Raw genomic sequence first — 18,119 nt, forward strand, 5'->3', positions numbered from 1 at the left:
CAGTAAATGAACCACCACGTTGCAAGTGATTTTTTTTTAAACACCCACCTTACCTTAGTGGAAAAAGGAAAACACTGGTCCCATAATGGGCGTAAACATTTCATTGCTAAGCAGTTTTTTTTTTTTACATTGAACACTTCCAACCTATTTGTTAATCGATGCCGTTATTTGCTGAGTATTAAAAACAGTCCTTCCAATAGATAGTTTGGGATCAAAACAATTTGAGCAAAACTTGTATCCCTTTTATAGCCATGTTGACGATGTTGTAGGTCTATATGAACACTTGTTGTACAGTATAATGACTGCTACACTTAAGAAAAAAAATGTTTTCTGATTAATTTCAATGTTTTTAGCCTTGATTAATTCAACACTACAATCTAGTAAGAATCTCTTATCAGACTTATTTGAACAAGGTGTTTCAAATAAGGAAAACTACCATTTAATTACATCGTCTAAATGGAGGCCAAGGGAAATATCCCAATTTAAATTATGTCATTTCGGTCAAACTCAAATTAGTTCATATCAAACAATATCTATTATGGTTAATTTTGTCTTAGAAATTTTTATGTGTCACCTATACTGAGTATTTCTGACATACAATGTATATACATACATGTGTAGGTTCACTGCACTTGTCACACGATGTAGTTGTGATAATTTTGATTAAGAAATATTTTTTTTAACAATGTACATGTTTATAAACAGAAGTAACATGTTTGCTTACCTCTACTCTACCACCTTCTGTCTGTCGAGAACCATGTAATATTTGGTAGACTTCATCTTCCTGTTCCAGACTACCGAAGTCTCCAAATGATATCTCCTGTAAAATATTTATGACATTTATCTATGTAACATGTGTAAAAGAAATTGTTGATTAACATGATTGAGAAAAGAGATGGGCATGCACCCCTATAAATGAACCAATAGAAAACAAGAATGTGTCCCTAGTACACGGATGCCCCATCCGCATTATCATTTTTTATGTTCAGTAGACCATGTCAGAAAATGGGGTGAAAACTCTAATTTGGCATTAAAATTAGACAGATCTTATCATAAGGAACATGTAATAATACTAAGTTTCAAGCTCTTTTTTGGCCCCTAATTCATAAACTTTTGCGACCAAAACTAACAAAATCAATCCCAACCTTCCTCTTCTGGTCATAAACCTTGTGATTAAATTTCATAGATTTCTATTTACTTATTCTAAAGTTATAGTGCGAAAACCAAGAATAAACAGCTGCGCCATGAGTGCATGATATGCCTGTTGTCTTGTGTGTGAAGTTTTCTGCAATAATCATAAATAGATTGTGAAAACCCCCCTTTTTTTTACAAAAAAACTCAATAACTCTAAAATAAAAATTGTAATCATCACCAAAAAGTATACAGAACTTAAGGTTAATATGTCTAAAAAGTGTGTAAAGTTTTAAGCTATAATCATTAACGTTTTTTCAGATACAGTGCTACATGTGAACCCCGACCCCCTTTTTTTACAAAAAAAACTCAATAAGTCTAAAATAAAATTTTGAATCATCACCAAAAAGGATACAAATCTTTCGATTAATATAACCAAGAAGTGTGTAAAGTTTTAAGCAATACTCATAAATAGCTTTTGAGATACTGAGAGACATGTGAAAAAAACCACCCCTGTTTTAGCATATTTAGTTATAAAGTCCCATAACTTAAAAAGTTTAAATCTTATTTTCACTAAAAAAAAAGTATACAGATCGTTTGACCATCATACGAAACAACTATCTTAAGTTTCATGAAATCTGGATAAGTTGTTCTCAAGTTACAGTGCGACATGTGGACACAGGACAGACAGACAGACAGACAGACGGAAGGACGGTAGACATTTGTATACCATAATACGTAACATCAAAATTTTGACGGGCGTATAAAAATGCTTATTGATACCAATATACGGACCACAATTTTTTTTTTGTGGTTGTATAAAAATAATGCTTTAATAAAATGCTTCGTAGAGCACAGCCTGATATTTTAGACCACAAAGGTCGAACCTTGAATAGTTGGTGCAAGTTTGGACACAATACTCAAGCTTGATACTGTCTGATTTTGGATTGTGATCAAATTTTTTACATAATATAGGTTTCAGACAGAAAATAAATGTGGTGAAAGATTTAAAAATTCAAAATTGGGTAAAATAATCTGTATTTTAATTCAATTGAAGATTTCTTGCTATTGCACAATACTGTGATATTGTGCAATAATGTGCTATTGCGCAATACTGTACAAAAGAAGATTTCTTGATATTGCATAATACTGTGTAATTGATGATTTCTTGCTATTGCCCAATACTGTGCTATTGAAGATTTATAGCTATTGCACAATATTGTGCTATCGTGCAATACTGTGCAATTTCTGAATTGGATATTAAATGCTATTGCGCGATACTGTGCAATTGAGATTTCTTGCTATTCCACAATACCACTGTGTCTAAACCACACCGGCAAAAAATGTTTGGACTCGATGGTATCTAATATCTGGAATGGTGACGGAACTTTAATAGACAGAGAAAAAGTTGATTTCTGTTTATTTTTTTGCTATTTTTATGATATCGAAGAATGTGTACTCATACTTTATTTGGCTTTTTTAAACTTTTTTGGATTAGAGCGTCACTGATGAGTCTTTTGTAGACGAAATGCGCGTCTGGCGTATATATAAAATTTAATCCTGGTATCTATGATGAGTTTACATAATACTATTTTCTATTGTGAGGTGTAATATTTTCTACAACCGTTCTATATTAAATAAATATAAGTAAAACTGCATGTCAAAATGACGAATGAGTGAACCTTGCCTCAAATTTGTTTAATATCTCGATAAATTGAAAAGAAAGATATTGACACGAAGATTGCAAAACTAGCCACTTTGAGCACCTCAATACTTGTATTTTTGTGTATGAAACGAAAGAAATGGGTCATGTCAAAATGGAGGAGGCAGGTTTGGTCAATGTTGTTTACTACACAATCACCCGGTGGTTTATGTATATCACACGGTTTTGTTTTGTTTTAAAACCACGAATTTATGAAAAACAACGCTAACACAAATCTTAACATTGTCCATCGAAAGAAATTCAACATAAATATGACTGTTATCGTAAAACAACTTCACTTGCGTTTTTTTCAACAACAAAATTAAGATACTGCATACAATGTACTATTTATACAAGAGTGTACACGCTGACACGTAGCGACTGCTTGAATGTTCGTCATTTTGAATCTATTTTGAACATCTGTAAGATAAATAATTTAATAAAAGTATCACTGCATAAACTTTACATATATTGTTGATGGAACCATAAACTAGAGGCTCTAAAGAGCCTATGTCGCTCACCTTGGTCTATGTGAATATTAAACAAAAGAAGCAGATGGATTCATGACAAAATTGTGTTTTGGTGATGGTGATGTGTTTTTACATCTGACTTTACTAAACATTCTTGCTCCTTACAATTATCTCTATCTATAATGAACTTGGCCCAGAAGTTTCAGTGGAAAATGTTAGTAAAAATTTACAAATTTTATGAAAATTGTTAAAAATTTACTATAAAGGACAATAACTCCTTTGGGGTCAAATGACCGTTTCGGTCATGTTGACTTATTTGTAAATCTAACTTCGCTGAACATTATTGCTGTTTACAGTTTATCTCTATCTATAATAAAATTCAAGATAATAACCAACTAGAGGCTCTTAAGAGCCTGTGTCGCTCACCTGTTACTGTATTTACTGATGTCGGCCATTTTGGTTGGTAGGCGGGGTCATTAGACAATTTTTTTAAATAGATACCCTAGTAATGATTGTGGCCAAGTTTAGTTAAATTTTGCCCATAGTTTTAGAAAAGAAGATTTTTGTACAAGTTACAAAAATGACGAAAAGTTGTTCAATATTAACTATAAAGGACAATAACTCCTTAAGGGGTTCTCTGACAATTTTGGTCATGTTGACTAATTTGTAGATCTTACTTTGCTGAACATTATTGCTGTTAACAGTTTATCTCTATCTATAATAGTATTCAAGATAATAACCAACCAGATGCTCCACAGGACGCAGCTTTATACGACCGCAGAGGTCGAACCCAGAACAGTTGGGGCAAGTATGGACACAACATTTAAGCTTGATGCAGCTCTGAATTTGGATTGTGATTAAATAGTTGACACAGCATAGGTTTCTGTCACAGAATGAATGTGGTCTAAGAACTTAAACTTAAAAACTTAAAAATTTTAAATTGGACATTTACCTTTTATGGTCCAATATCCAAAATTTAAATACATGGTTAGATTCAGCATATCATAGAACCCCAAGAATTTAATTTTTGATAAAATCAAATAATGTTCAATTTTAGACCCTTTAGACCTCAACGTGGACCAATTTGATAACTAGGCCCAAATATTAAAAATCTAAATACATGGTTAGATTCAGCATATCAAAGAACCCCTAAATTTCAATTTTTGTTAAAATCAAACTAAGTTTAAATTTGGACCCTTTGGACCTTAATGTAGACCAATTTGAAAACAGGACCAAATATTAAGAATCTAAATACACGGTTAGATTCGGCATATCAAAAAACCCCAATAATTCATTTTTTGGTGAAATAAAACAAAGTTTAATTTTGGACCCTTTTGGTCCCTAATTCCTAAACTGTTATGACCAAAACTCCCAAAATCAATCCCAACCTTTCTTTTGTGGTCATAAACCTTGTGTTAAAATTTCATAGATTTCTATTTACTTATACTAAAGTTATTGTGCAAAAACCAAGAAAAATGCTTATTTGGGACCTTTTTTTGGCCCCTAATACCTAAAATGTTGGGACCAAAACTCCCAAAATCAACCTCAACCTTCCTTTTGTGGTCATAAACCTTATGTTAAAATTTCATAGATTTCTATTTACTTATACTAAAATTAGAGTGCAAAAAACAAGAAAAATGTTTATTTGGGACCTTTTTTTGGCCCCTAATTCCTAAACTGTTAAGACCAAACCTCCCCAAATCGATCCCAACCTTCCTTTTGTAGTTATAAACCTTATGTTAAAATTTCATAGATATCTATTTACTTATACTACAGTTATAGTGCGAAAACCAAGAAAAATGCTTATTTGGGCATTTTTGAGTTATTGACCAACATCACAGGTAGACAACAGACAGATATTATGGACAACAGTATGATATTATACGTCCCCAGTGTTTTCCATTCGACATTTAAGCCAGGTGTGCCGACCACCTTTCGATTTTAGAAGGGGATCGGTTCTGTTCTGTTAAAATTTGAATACTAATCGCGCCTCGCTGACTTTTTTTTCATTGACACAGATGTCGTCCAATCGTCAAATTTCAATGTTTTCATTAATCAATCAGGGAAAAAGAAAGGCAGATGACGATGATGATAAAGAAAATACCAGACCAAATAAGTTAAATAAAATTGATAGTAATGGTGAAGTTGTGGAAATTGAACAAAAATCTACCAAACAACGGAAAGACACGCAAGTGAAGACAAATATGAGCAAGACTTCAAATGGCTTATAGTCACAGGGGAAGGATACTACTGTTCTGTGTGCCAAAAATACGACACAAAAGCAAGAAACAGGACAGAAACTTGGATCGAAAGGCCTTGCTTTCGCAGGAGGAGGGAGTTCTGTTGTTGTTAAATCCATGCTGATGCATAAAATTGTAAATGAAAGAAGAGAGAGAAGAAATAAATTGTAGAAAAAAATCCAATCAAAGAATATTTGACAATTGATATGACTACTTCTATTTATGTTTGTTCAACTCCATTAAATGTGAATATTATACTAATCTTTATTTTTGTGACCCACATGTGCACCCACAGTAAATGAACCACCACGTTGCAAGTGATTTTTTTTTTTAAACACCCACCTTACCTTAGTGGAAAAAGGAAAACACTGGTCCCATAATGGGCGTAAACATTTCATTGCTAAGCAGTTTTTTTTTTTACATTGAACACTTCCAACCTATTTGTTAATCGATGCCGTTATTTGCTGAGTATTAAAAACAGTCCTTCCAATAGATAGTTTGGGATCAAAACAATTTGAGCAAAACTTGTATCCCTTTTATAGCCATGTTGACGATGTTGTAGGTCTATATGAACACTTGTTGTACAGTATAATGACTGCTACACTTAAGAAAAAAAATGTTTTCTGATTAATTTCAATGTTTTTAGCCTTGATTAATTCAACACTACAATCTAGTAAGAATCTCTTATCAGACTTATTTGAACAATTTGTTTCAAATAAGGAAAACTACCATTTAATTACATCGTCTAAATGGAGGCCAAGGGAAATATCCCAATTTAAATTATGTCATTTCGGTCAAACTCAAATTAGTTCATATCAAACAATATCTATTATGGTTAATTTTGTCTTAGAAATTTTTATGTGTCACCTATACTGAGTATTTCTGACATACAATGTATATACATACATGTGTAGGTTCACTGCACTTGTCAGACGATGTAGTTGTGATAATTTTGATTAAGAAATATTTTTTTTAACAATGTACATGTTTATAAACAGAAGTAACATGTTTGCTTACCTCTACTCTACCACCTTCTGTCTGTCGAGAACCATGTAATATTTGGTGGTAGACTTCATCTTCCTGTTCCAGACTACCGAAGTCTCCAAATGATATATCCTGTAAAATATTTATGACATTTATCTATGTAACATGTGTAAAAGAAATTGTTGATTAACATGATTGAGAAAAGAGATGGGCATGCACCCCTATAAATGAACCAATAGAAAACAAGAATGTGTCCCTAGTACACGGATGCCCCATCCGCATTATCATTTTTTATGTTCAGTAGACCATGTCAGAAAATGGGGTGAAAACTCTAATTTGGCATTAAAATTAGACAGATCTTATCATAAGGAACATGTAATAATACTAAGTTTCAAGCTCTTTTTTGGCCCCTAATTCATAAACTTTTGCGACCAAAACTAACAAAATCAATCCCAACCTTCCTCTTCTGGTCATAAACCTTGTGATTAAATTTCATAGATTTCTATTTACTTATTCTAAAGTTATAGTGCGAAAACCAAGAATAAACAGCTGCGCCATGAGTGCATGATATGCCTGTTGTCTTGTTTGTGAAGTTTTCTGCAATAATCATAAATAGATTGTGAAAACCCCCCTTTTTTTTACAAAAAAACTCAATAACTCTAAAATAAAAATTGTAATCATCACCAAAAAGTATACAGAACTTAAGGTTAATATGTCTAAAAAGTGTGTAAAGTTTTAAGCTATAATCATTAACGTTTTTTGAGATACAGTGCTACATTTGAACCCCGACCCCCTTTTTTTACAAAAAAAACTCAATAAGTCTAAAATAAAATTTTGAATCATCACCAAAAAGGATACAAATCTTTCGATTAATATAACCAAGAAGTGTGTAAAGTTTTAAGCAATACTCATAAATAGCTTTTGAGATACTGAGAGACATGTGAAAAAAACCACCCCTGTTTTAGCATATTTAGTTATAAAGTCCCATAACTTAAAAAGTTTAAATCTTATTTTCACTAAAAAAAAAGTATACAGATCGTTTGACCATCATAAGAAACAACTATCTTAAGTTTCATGAAATCTGGATAAGTTGTTCTCAAGTTACAGTGCGACATGTGGACACAGGTCAGACAGACAGACAGACGGAAGGACGGTGGACATTTGTATACCATAATACGTAACATCAAAATTTTGACGGGCGTATAAAAATGCTTATTGATACCAATATACGGACCACAATTTTTTTTTTTGTGGTTGTATAAAAATAATGCTTTAATAAAATGCTTCGTAGAGCACAGCCTGATATTTTAGACCACAAAGGTCGAACCTTGAATAGTTGGTGCAAGTTTGGACACAATACTCAAGCTTGATACTGTCTGATTTTAGATTGTGATCAAATTTTTTACGTAATATAGGTTTCAGACAGAAAATAAATGTGGTGAAAGATTTAAAAATTCAAAATTGGGTAAAATAATCTGTATTTTAATTCAATTGAAGATTTCTTGCTATTGCACAATACTGTGATATTGTGCAATAATGTGCTATTGCGCAATACTGTACAAAAGAAGATTTCTTGATATTGCATAATACTGTGTAATTGATGATTTCTTGCTATTGCCCAATACTGTGCTATTGAAGATTTATAGCTATTGCACAATATTGTGCTATCGTGCAATACTGTGCAATTTCTGAATTGGATATTAAATGCTATTGCGCAATACTGTGCAATTGAGATTTCTTGCTATTCCACAATACCACTGTGTCTAAACCACACCGGCAAAAAATGTTTGGACTCGATGGTATCTAATATCTGGAATGGTGACGGAACTTTAATAGACAGAGAAAAAGTTGATTTCTGTTTATTTTTTTGCTATTTTTATGATATCGAAGAATGTGTACTCATACTTTATTTGGCTTTTTTAAACTTTTTTGGATTAGAGCGTCACTGATGAGTCTTTTGTAGACGAAATGCGCGTCTGGCGTATATATAAAATTTAATCCTGGTATCTATGATGAGTTTACATAATACTATTTTCTATTGTGAGGTGTAATATTTTCTACAACCGTTCTATATTAAATAAATATAAGTAAAACTGCATGTCAAAATGACGAATGAGTGAACCTTGCCTCAAATTTGTTTAATATCTCGATAAATTGAAAAGAAAGATATTGACACGAAGATTGCAAAACTAGCCACTTTGAGCACCTCAATACTTGTATTTCTGTGTATGAAACGAAAGAAATGGGTCATGTCAAAATGGAAGAGGCCAGTTTGGTCAATGTTGTTTATTACACAATCACCCGGTGGTCTATGTATATCACACGGTTGTGTTTTGTTTTGATACCACGAATTTATGAAAAACAACGCTAACACAAATCTTAACATTGTCCATCGAAAGAAATTCAACATAAATATGACTGTTATCGTAAAACAACTTCACTTGCGTTTTTTTCAACAACAAAATTAAGATACTGCATACAATGTACTATTTATACAAGAGTGTACACGCTGACACGTAGCGACTGCTTGAATGTTCGTCATTTTGAATCTATTTTGAACATCTGTAAGATAAATAATTTAATAAAAGTATCACTGCATAAACTTTACATATATTGTTGATGGAACCATAAACTAGAGGCTCTAAAGAGCATATGTCGCTCACCTTGGTCTATGTGAATATTAAACAAAAAAAGCAGATGGATTCATGACAAAATTGTGTTTTGGTGATGGTGATGTGTTTTTACATCTGACTTTACTAAACATTCTTGCTCCTTACAATTATCTCTATCTATAATGAACTTGGCCCAGAAGTTTCAGTGGAAAATGTTAGTAAAAATTTACAAATTTTATGAAAATTGTTAAAAATTTACTATAAAGGACAATAACTCCTTTGGGGTCAAATGACCGTTTCGGTCATTTTGACTTATTTGTAAATCTAACTTTGCTGAACATTATTGCTGTTTACAGTTTATCTCTATCTATAATAAAATTCAAGATAATGATTGTGGCCAAGTTTGGTTAAATTTTTCCCATAGTTTTAGAAAAGAAGATTTGTGTACAAGATACAACCAGAGGCTCCGCAGGGCGTAGCTTTATACGACCGCAGAGGTTGAACCCTGAACGGTTGGGGCAAGTATGGACACAACATTCAAGCTGGATTCAGCTCTAAATTTGGATTGTGATTAAATAGTTGACACAGCATAGGTTTCTGACACAGAATGAATGTGTTCTAATGAACTTAAAATTTTTGTTTTCTCTTAGAGCAATTCACTATGCTGTTGAATATTAATCCTCTCAAAAAAATGTTTGAAGAAATTTTCTTTTTTATTTATGAAATTTCAAATGAGAAAAATTGAACCCAATTTTTTTAATCACATCCCCCTTTCCCTTATTCCAAAACTAATCTCAATTAAAATTTCTAATGGAGTTTGCAACAATAACTACTCATTTAAGTACATCATAAAATATTAAGATGAAAAAAAAACTGCTTGTTATCACTGAATGGTAAAGATTATTTTAATTTATCAGTTTGTAGTAAAAAGTAAATATACATTGTATATTGTATATAACAAAGATTTAAGTTGATTCTGGACAAAGAAAGATAACTCCAATTAAAAAAAAATCTTGCTATTGCACAATATTTTTCAATTAGATATTTCTTGCTTACTATTCTGGACAAAGAAAGATAACTCTAATTAAAAAAAAATTAGCTATTTCACAATATTGTGCAATTAGATATTTCTTGCCATTGCGCAATACTGTGCAATTGAAAAGACTTGCTATTGCACAATACTTAATATAATAATTTTAGATCCTGATTTGGACCAACTTGAAAACTGGGCCCATAATAAAATTTTGTTAAAATCAGACTAAGTTTAATTTTGGATCCTTTAGACCTCAACGTGGACCAATTTGATAACTAGGCCCCAAATATTAAAAATCTAAATACATGGTTATATTCAGCATATCAAAGAACCCCTAAATTTCAATTTTTGTTAAAATCAAACTAAGTTTAATTTTGGACCCTTTGGACCTTAATTTAGACCAATTTGAAAACGGGACCTAAAGTTAAGAATTTACATACACAGTCATGACAGTAAGATTCGGCATATCAAAGAACCCCAATTATTCAATTTTGATGAAATCAAACAAAGTTTAATTTTGGACCCTTTGGACCCCTTATTATTTTGGGACCAAAACTCCCAAAATCAATACCAACCTTCCTTTTATGGTCATAAACCTTGTGTTTAAATTTCATATATTTCTATTTACTAACACTAACGTTATGGTGCGAAAACCAAGAAAAATGCTTATTTGGGTCCCTTTTTGGCCCCTAATTCCTAAACTGTTGGGACCTAAACTCCCAAAATCAATACCAACCTTCCTTTTGTAGTCATTAACATTGTGTTTAATTTCATTGATTTCTATTTACTTAAACTAAAGTTATTGTGCGAAAACCAAGAATAATGCTTATTTGGGCCCTTTTTTGGCCCCTAATTCCTAACCTGTTGAAACCAAAACTCCCAAAATCAATCCCAACCGTTCTTTTGTGGTCATAAACCTTGTGTCAAAATTTCATAGATTTCTATTAACTTAAACTAAAGTTATAGTGTGAAAACCAAGAAAATGCTTATTTAGGCCCTTTTTGGCCCCTAATTCCTAAAATGTTGTGACCAAAACTCCCAAAATCAATAACAACCTTCTCTATCTATAATAAAATTCAAGATAATAACCAACTAGAGGCTCTTAAGAGCCTGTGTCGCTCACCTGTTACTGTATTTACTGATGTCGGCCATCTTGGCTGGTAGGCGGGGTCATTAAACATTTTTTTTTAAATAGATACCCTAGTAATGATTGTGGCCAAAGTTGGTTAAATTTTGCCCATAGCTTTAGAAAAGAAGATTTTTGTACAAGTTACAAAAATGACGAAAAGTTGTTCAATATTAACTATAAAGGACAATAACTCCTTAAGGGGTTCTCTGACAATTTTGGTCATGTTGACTTATTTGTAGATCTTACTTTGCTGGACATTATTGCTGTTTACAGTTTATCTCTATCTATAATAGTATTCAAGATAATAACCAACCAGATGCTCCACAGGGCGCAGCTTTATACGACCGCAGAGGTCGAACCCAGAACAGTTGGGGCAAATATGGAAACAACATTTAAGCTTGATACAGCTCTGAATTTGGATTGTGATTAAATAGTTGACACAACATAGGTTTCTGACACAGAATGAATGTGGTCTAAGAACTTAAACTTAAAAACTTAAAAATTTTAAATTGGACATTTACCTTTTATGGTCCAATATCCAAAATTTAAATACATGGTTAGATTCAGCATATCATAGAACCCCAAGAATTCAATTTGTGATGAAATCAAATAATGTTCAATTTTAGATCCTTTAGACCTCAACGTGGACCAATTTGATAACTAGGCCCCAAATATTAAAAATCTAAATACATGGTTATATTCAGCATATCAAAGAACCCCTAAATTTCAATTTTTGTTAAAATCAAACTAAGTTTAATTTTGGACCCTTTGGACCTTAATGTAGACCAATTTGAAAACAGGACCAACTATTAAGAATCTAAATACACGGTTAGATTCGGCATATATAAAGAACCCCAATAATTCATTTTTTGATGAAATCAAACAAAGTTTAATTTTGGATCCTTTTGGCCCCTTATTCCTAAACTGTTATGACCAAAACTCCCAAAATCAATCCCAACCTTTCTTTTGTGGTCATAAACCTTGTGTTAAAATTTCATACATTTCTATTTACTTATACTAAAGTTATTGTGCAAAACCCAAGAAAAATACTTTTTTGGGACCTTTTTTTGGCACCCAATTCCTAAAATGTTGGGACCAAAACTCCCAAAATCAACCCCTACCTTCCTTTTGTGGTCATAAACCTTATATTAAAATTTCATAGATTTCTATTTACTTATACTAAAGTTAGAGTGCAAAAAACAAGAAAAATGCTTATTTGGGACCTTTTTTTTGGCCCCTAATCCCTAAACTGTTAGGACCAAACCTCCCCAAATCAATCCCAACCTTCCTTTTGTGGTTATAAACCTTGTGTTAAAATTTCATAGATATCTATTTACTTATACTAAAGTGCGAAAACCAAGAAAAATGCTTATTTGGGCCTTTTTGAGTTATTGACCAACATCACAAGAAGACAACAGACAGATATTATGGACAACAGTATAATAGTATACGTCCCCAGTGTTTTCCATTCGACATTTAAGCCAGGTGTGCCGACCACCTTTCGATTTTAGAAGGTGGTCGGTTCTGTTCTGTTTAAATTAGAATACTTATCGAGCCTCGCTGATTTTTTTCAATGACAAATATGTCGTCCAATCGTCAAATTTCAATGTTTTCATTAATCAATCAGGTAAAAAGAAAGGCAGATGACGATGATGATAAAGAAAATACCAGACCAAATAAGTTAAATAAAATTAATAGTAATGTTGAAGTTGTGGAAATTGAACAAAAATCAACCAAACAACGGAAAGACACGCAATTGAAGACAAATACGAGCAAGACTTCAAATGGCTTATAGTCACAGAGGAAGGATACTACTGTTCTGTGTGCCAAAAATACGACACAAAAGCAAGAAACAGGACAGAAACCTGGATCGAAAGGCCTTGCTTCCGCAGGAGGAGGGAGTCCTGTTGTTGTTAAATCCATGCCGATGCATAAATTGTAAATGAAAGAAGAGAGAAAAGAGATAAATTGTTGAAAAAAAATCGAATCAAAGAATATTTTACAATTAATATGACTACTTCTATTTTATTTGTTCAACTCCATTAAATGTGAATATTATACTAATCTTTATTTTTGTTACCCCCATGTGCACCCACAGTGAATGAACCACCACGTTGCAAGTGATTTTTTTTAAAACACCCACCTTACCTCAGTGAAAAAAGGAAAACACTGGTCCCATAATGGGCGTTATTGAACACTTCCAACCTATTTGTTAATCGATGCTGTTATTTGCTGAGTATTAAAAACAGTCCTTCCGATAGAAAGTTTTGGATCAAACCAATTTGAGCAAAACTTTTATCCCTTGTATAGCCATGTTGACGATGTTGTAGGTCTATATGAACACTTGTTGTACAGTATAATGACTGCTACACTTAAGAAAAAAGTAGTTTTTTGATTAATTTCAATGATTTTAGCCTTGCTTAATTCAACACTACAATCTAGTAAGAATCTCTTATCAGACTTATTTGAACAACTTGTTTCAAATAAGGAAAACTACCATTTAATTTACATCGTCTAAATGGAGGCCAAGGGAAATATCCCAATTTAAATTATGTCATTTCGCTCAAACTCAAATTAGTTCATATCAAACAATATCTATTATGGTTAATTTTGTCTTAGAAATTTGTATGTGTCACCTATTCTGAGTATTTCTGACATACAATGTATATCCATACGTTCACTGCACTTGTCACACGATGTAGTTGTGATAATTTTAATTAAGAAATATTTTTTTTAACAATGTAGATGTTTATAAACAGAAGTAACATGTTTGCTTACCTCTACTCTACCACCTTCTGTCTGTCGAGAACCATATAATATTTGGTAGACTTCATCTTCCTGTTCCAGATTACCGAAGTCTCCAAATACTATATCCTGTAAAATATTTATGACATTTATCTATGTAACATGTGTAAAAGAAATTGCTGATTAGAATGATTGAGAAAAGAGATGAGCATGCACCCCTATAAATGAACCAATAGAAAACAAGAATGTCCCTAGTACACGGATGCCCCATCCGCATTATCATTTTTTATGTTCAGTGGACCGTGTCAGAAAATGAGGTGAAAACTCTAATTTGGCATTAAAATTAGAAAGATCTTATCATAAGGAACATGTAATAATACTAAGTTTCAAGTTGATTGGACTTCAACTTCATCAAAAACTACCTCAACCAAAAACTTTAACCTGAAGTGGGACAGTCGAACGAACGAACGTACAGACTAGAAAACATAATGCCCATAAATGGGGCATAAATATAAGATAGAAAAACATTCGGGTGCTGGATTTTCTCTCTGCATTGGAGACCCATAGGTGGCCTTTGGCTGTTATCTGCTCTTTGTTAGGGTTGTTGTCTCTAAAATATTTCCCATTTCCATTCTTAATTTTATTGTGATTCATTCTTGATTTGTTTAATCCTACTCAATGATTGAGACGAAACCTCAGATTTTACTATTTTTTCACATGATCTTGATTGTAAAGTGGAATATTTTCTTATGTGAGAATTTTAAAATAAACCAATTTCAAGGCTTGCCATTCCAAATCAAGATGTTAAAGCACTTTCATGGATACCTCAATTTCCTATTTTTCAGACAGCATAATTCTGAATCACGGTAATCAATGGAAGATCAGACAAAAGATTCATATTTTAAATTTCTGCCTTCTTAATCACAATAATTAAATTTTGAAGGTCTTTAGACCTCTCCCTTTTCATCTGTGTAACGGGAGGAGATAATGAGTGATGGCTTGTGAGCATTCATTATTTTGTTTTAAAGATTTACATATTTGAGCTAAATTTAGCACACAAGATAAAATGAAACTAGTTATCTATATAATATAATATAATACATACGTTTAATCTGTTAATTAGGGTCTCACTAATTAGAGACAAGAAGCGTCAAGAAGCGACAGGGAGCATCAAGAAGCGACAAGAAAACTTTTTTTTAATAAAATATAAAGACATATTCATTTTTAAAATTTTTTTGTAAACGGGCAAAAATAAATTGATAGTTTTTTTTATGGATTGATAAATCTATAAAGAAATTAAACATTTGTGAGGAAGAAAGGAATTGTGTCGGGAATGCACACGCTATAAAATGGAAATAAAACAAACATTTTGAACTTTCCTTTTGAAGGAATTATTGAAACAAAATATAACAGTACAATTCATTGTTCTTGATTGGAACAACATTAGATCTATGTGCCTTCACCCTAAAGTAATAACAGTACCGGTGTGTAGAAATACTGCAAAGGACTTCTTATTGCACTAAGAGGAAAGTTTTTGCACTAAGGACACTAAAATGATGTTTTAAGACCACAAAGAACATGATTATAAGAGGATATGAGTATATATAAAGTTTGGTATCAATAGATAGTTAATTTGAAGTAAAACGACTTTTTAATCAGTGTGTGCCACTCGGCACATGACCAACAGCTTACTGCAAATTCCCAATCATCAAGTTCAATCAACCATATCCAAATAACAATCTTCTTTTGGTCGTTACTAGTTGATTAGTTTATGATAGTTGTTGAATAAACCCAACAGTTTAGGGTGTTATAATTTCAAGCTGATGAAAGAAAAAATAACCAGATGCTCCACAGGGCGCAGCTTTATACGACCGTAGAGGTTGAACCCTGAACGGTTGGGGCAAGTATGGACACAACATTCAAGCTGGATTCAGCTCTTAATTTGGATTGTGATTAAATAGTTGAAACAGCAGACTAAGGTTTCTGACACAGAATGAATGAGGTCTAATGAGACTTAAAATATTGTTTTTGCCTTTGAGCAATTCACTATGCTGTTGAATATTAATCCTCTCAAAAAAGGGTGATCCTATATATAGCTAGTTTGTGGGGGTTTCAAGAGTAAAACGTTTAAACACAATTTTAAAATATTGATTGAGAATAATGTTGTTGATTTACAAGGCAAAACACTTTTTAATCTGTCTGTCTAAATAATACCTGTGATAAATATGCCATGCTACTTTTAGCAGTGTTGCTGTTTCATTCACTTCAATTCTTGCCTGTGTTACATCACTCTGAAAAATAAAAGGTTTCTGATGACGTCATGTTAAATTGCTATTTCTTCTGATTAATTCATGCACCCCTATAAATGACAGACTTTTGACCTAGGAAGTTGTACATACATCATGACACACCTTCTGGTGTTGGTTAAAATGGATGTCAAGTATAATATTTGAAATCATAACGGTTATCTAGATATGGAGCAGACACGATCATCACCACAGGACACGGGGTTGTCAACTGAAACCAAAGTTTTTGACCTTGACCTTTGACCTAGGAAGTTGTACATACATCATGACACACCCTCTGGTGTTGGTTAATGAACATGTTAAGTATTTAGTATAAAATCATAACGGTTATTTAGATATGGAGCGGACACGATTTTCACCACAGGACACGGGGTTGTCAACTGAAACCAAAGTTTTTGACCTTGACCTTTGACCTAGGAAGTTGTACATACATCATGACACACCCTCTGGTGTTGGTTAATGAACATGTTAAGTATTTAGTATAAAATCATAACGGTTATTTAGATATGGAGCGGACACGATTTTCACCACAGGACACGGGGTTGTCAACTGAAACCAAAGTTTTTGACCTTGACCTTTGACCTAGGAAGTTGTACATACATCATGACACACCCTCTAGTGTTGGTTAAAATGGATGTCAAGTATAAACTTTGAAATCATAACGGTTCTCAAGATATAGAGCGGACACGATCTTTCCCACAAGACACAGGGTTGTCAACTGAAACCAAAGTTTTTTTACATTGACCTTTGACCTAGGAAGTTGTGACACGTCATGACACGCCCTCTGGTGGTGGTTAATAAACATGTAAAGTATAAAGTATGAAATCATAATGGATCTCTAGATATAAATCAGTTATTTTTAACGACCGCAAAAATTGAAAAATTTTTTGGTCGTATATTGGTATGACGTTGGCGTCGCCGTCGTCGTCATCCGAATACTTTTAGTTTTCGCACTCTAACTTTATTTAAAGTGAATAGAAATCTATGAAATTTTAACACAAGGTTTATGACCACAAAAGGAAGGTTGGGATTGATTTTTGGAGCTTTGGTCCCAACATTTTAGGAATTAGGGGCCAAAAAGGGCCCACAAAAGCATTTTCTCGGTTTTCGCACTATAACTTTAGTTTAAGTTAATAGAAATCTATGAAATTTCGACATCAGGTTTATGACCACAAAAGGAAGGTTGGGATTGATTTTGGGAGTTTCAGTTCAAACAGTTTAGGAATTAGGCCCAAATAAGCATTATTCTTGGTTTTCGCACAATAATTTTAGTACAAGTAAATAGAAATCAATGAAATTTAAACACAAGGTTTATGACCACAAAAGGAAGGTTGGGATATATTTTGGGAGTTGAGGTCAGAACAATGCAGGAATTAGGGGCCAAAAAGGGGCCCAAGTAAGCATTATTCTTCACAAGGTTTATGACCACTAAAGGAAGGTTGGGTTTGTTTTGGGGATGTTTTGGTCCTAACAGTTTAGGAATAAGACCCAAAGGGTCCAAAATTAAACTTTGTTTGATTTCATCAAAAATTGAATAATTGGGGTTCTTTGATATGCCAAATCTAACTGTGTATGTAGATTCTTAATTTTTAGAACCGTTTTCAAATAGGTCTACATTAAAGTCCAAAGGGTCCAAAATTAAACTAAGTTTGATTTTAACAAAAATTGAATTCTTGGGCTTTTTTTATATGTTGAATCAAAACATGTACTTAGATTTTTGATTATGGGCCCAGTTTTCAAGTTGGTTCAAATCAGGATCCAAAATTA

General features: G+C 32.7%; 1 protein-coding gene across 1 annotated transcript in view; it reads right to left on the reverse strand.

Moving 5' to 3' along the window:
* Positions 1 to 16,278, reverse strand: part of LOC134699819 (protein tfg-1-like) — a 48,148-nt gene extending 31,870 nt beyond the window's left edge. Inside the window, exons 1-4 of the mRNA XM_063561232.1 lie at positions 16,261 to 16,278; positions 14,080 to 14,175; positions 6,561 to 6,659; positions 725 to 820 (exon numbers count right to left, since the gene is read on the reverse strand). Of these exons, the coding sequence (XP_063417302.1) occupies positions 725 to 820; positions 6,561 to 6,659; positions 14,080 to 14,175; positions 16,261 to 16,278 (309 nt within the window). The remainder of the gene's footprint in view (positions 1 to 724; positions 821 to 6,560; positions 6,660 to 14,079; positions 14,176 to 16,260) is intronic.
* Between the last annotated feature and the right edge of the window lie 1,841 nt (positions 16,279 to 18,119).

The sequence above is a fragment of the Mytilus trossulus genome, unplaced genomic scaffold (genome assembly GCF_036588685.1).
Source record: "Mytilus trossulus isolate FHL-02 unplaced genomic scaffold, PNRI_Mtr1.1.1.hap1 h1tg000085l___fragment_1__unscaffolded, whole genome shotgun sequence".
NCBI lineage: Eukaryota > Metazoa > Mollusca > Bivalvia > Mytilida > Mytilidae > Mytilus > Mytilus trossulus.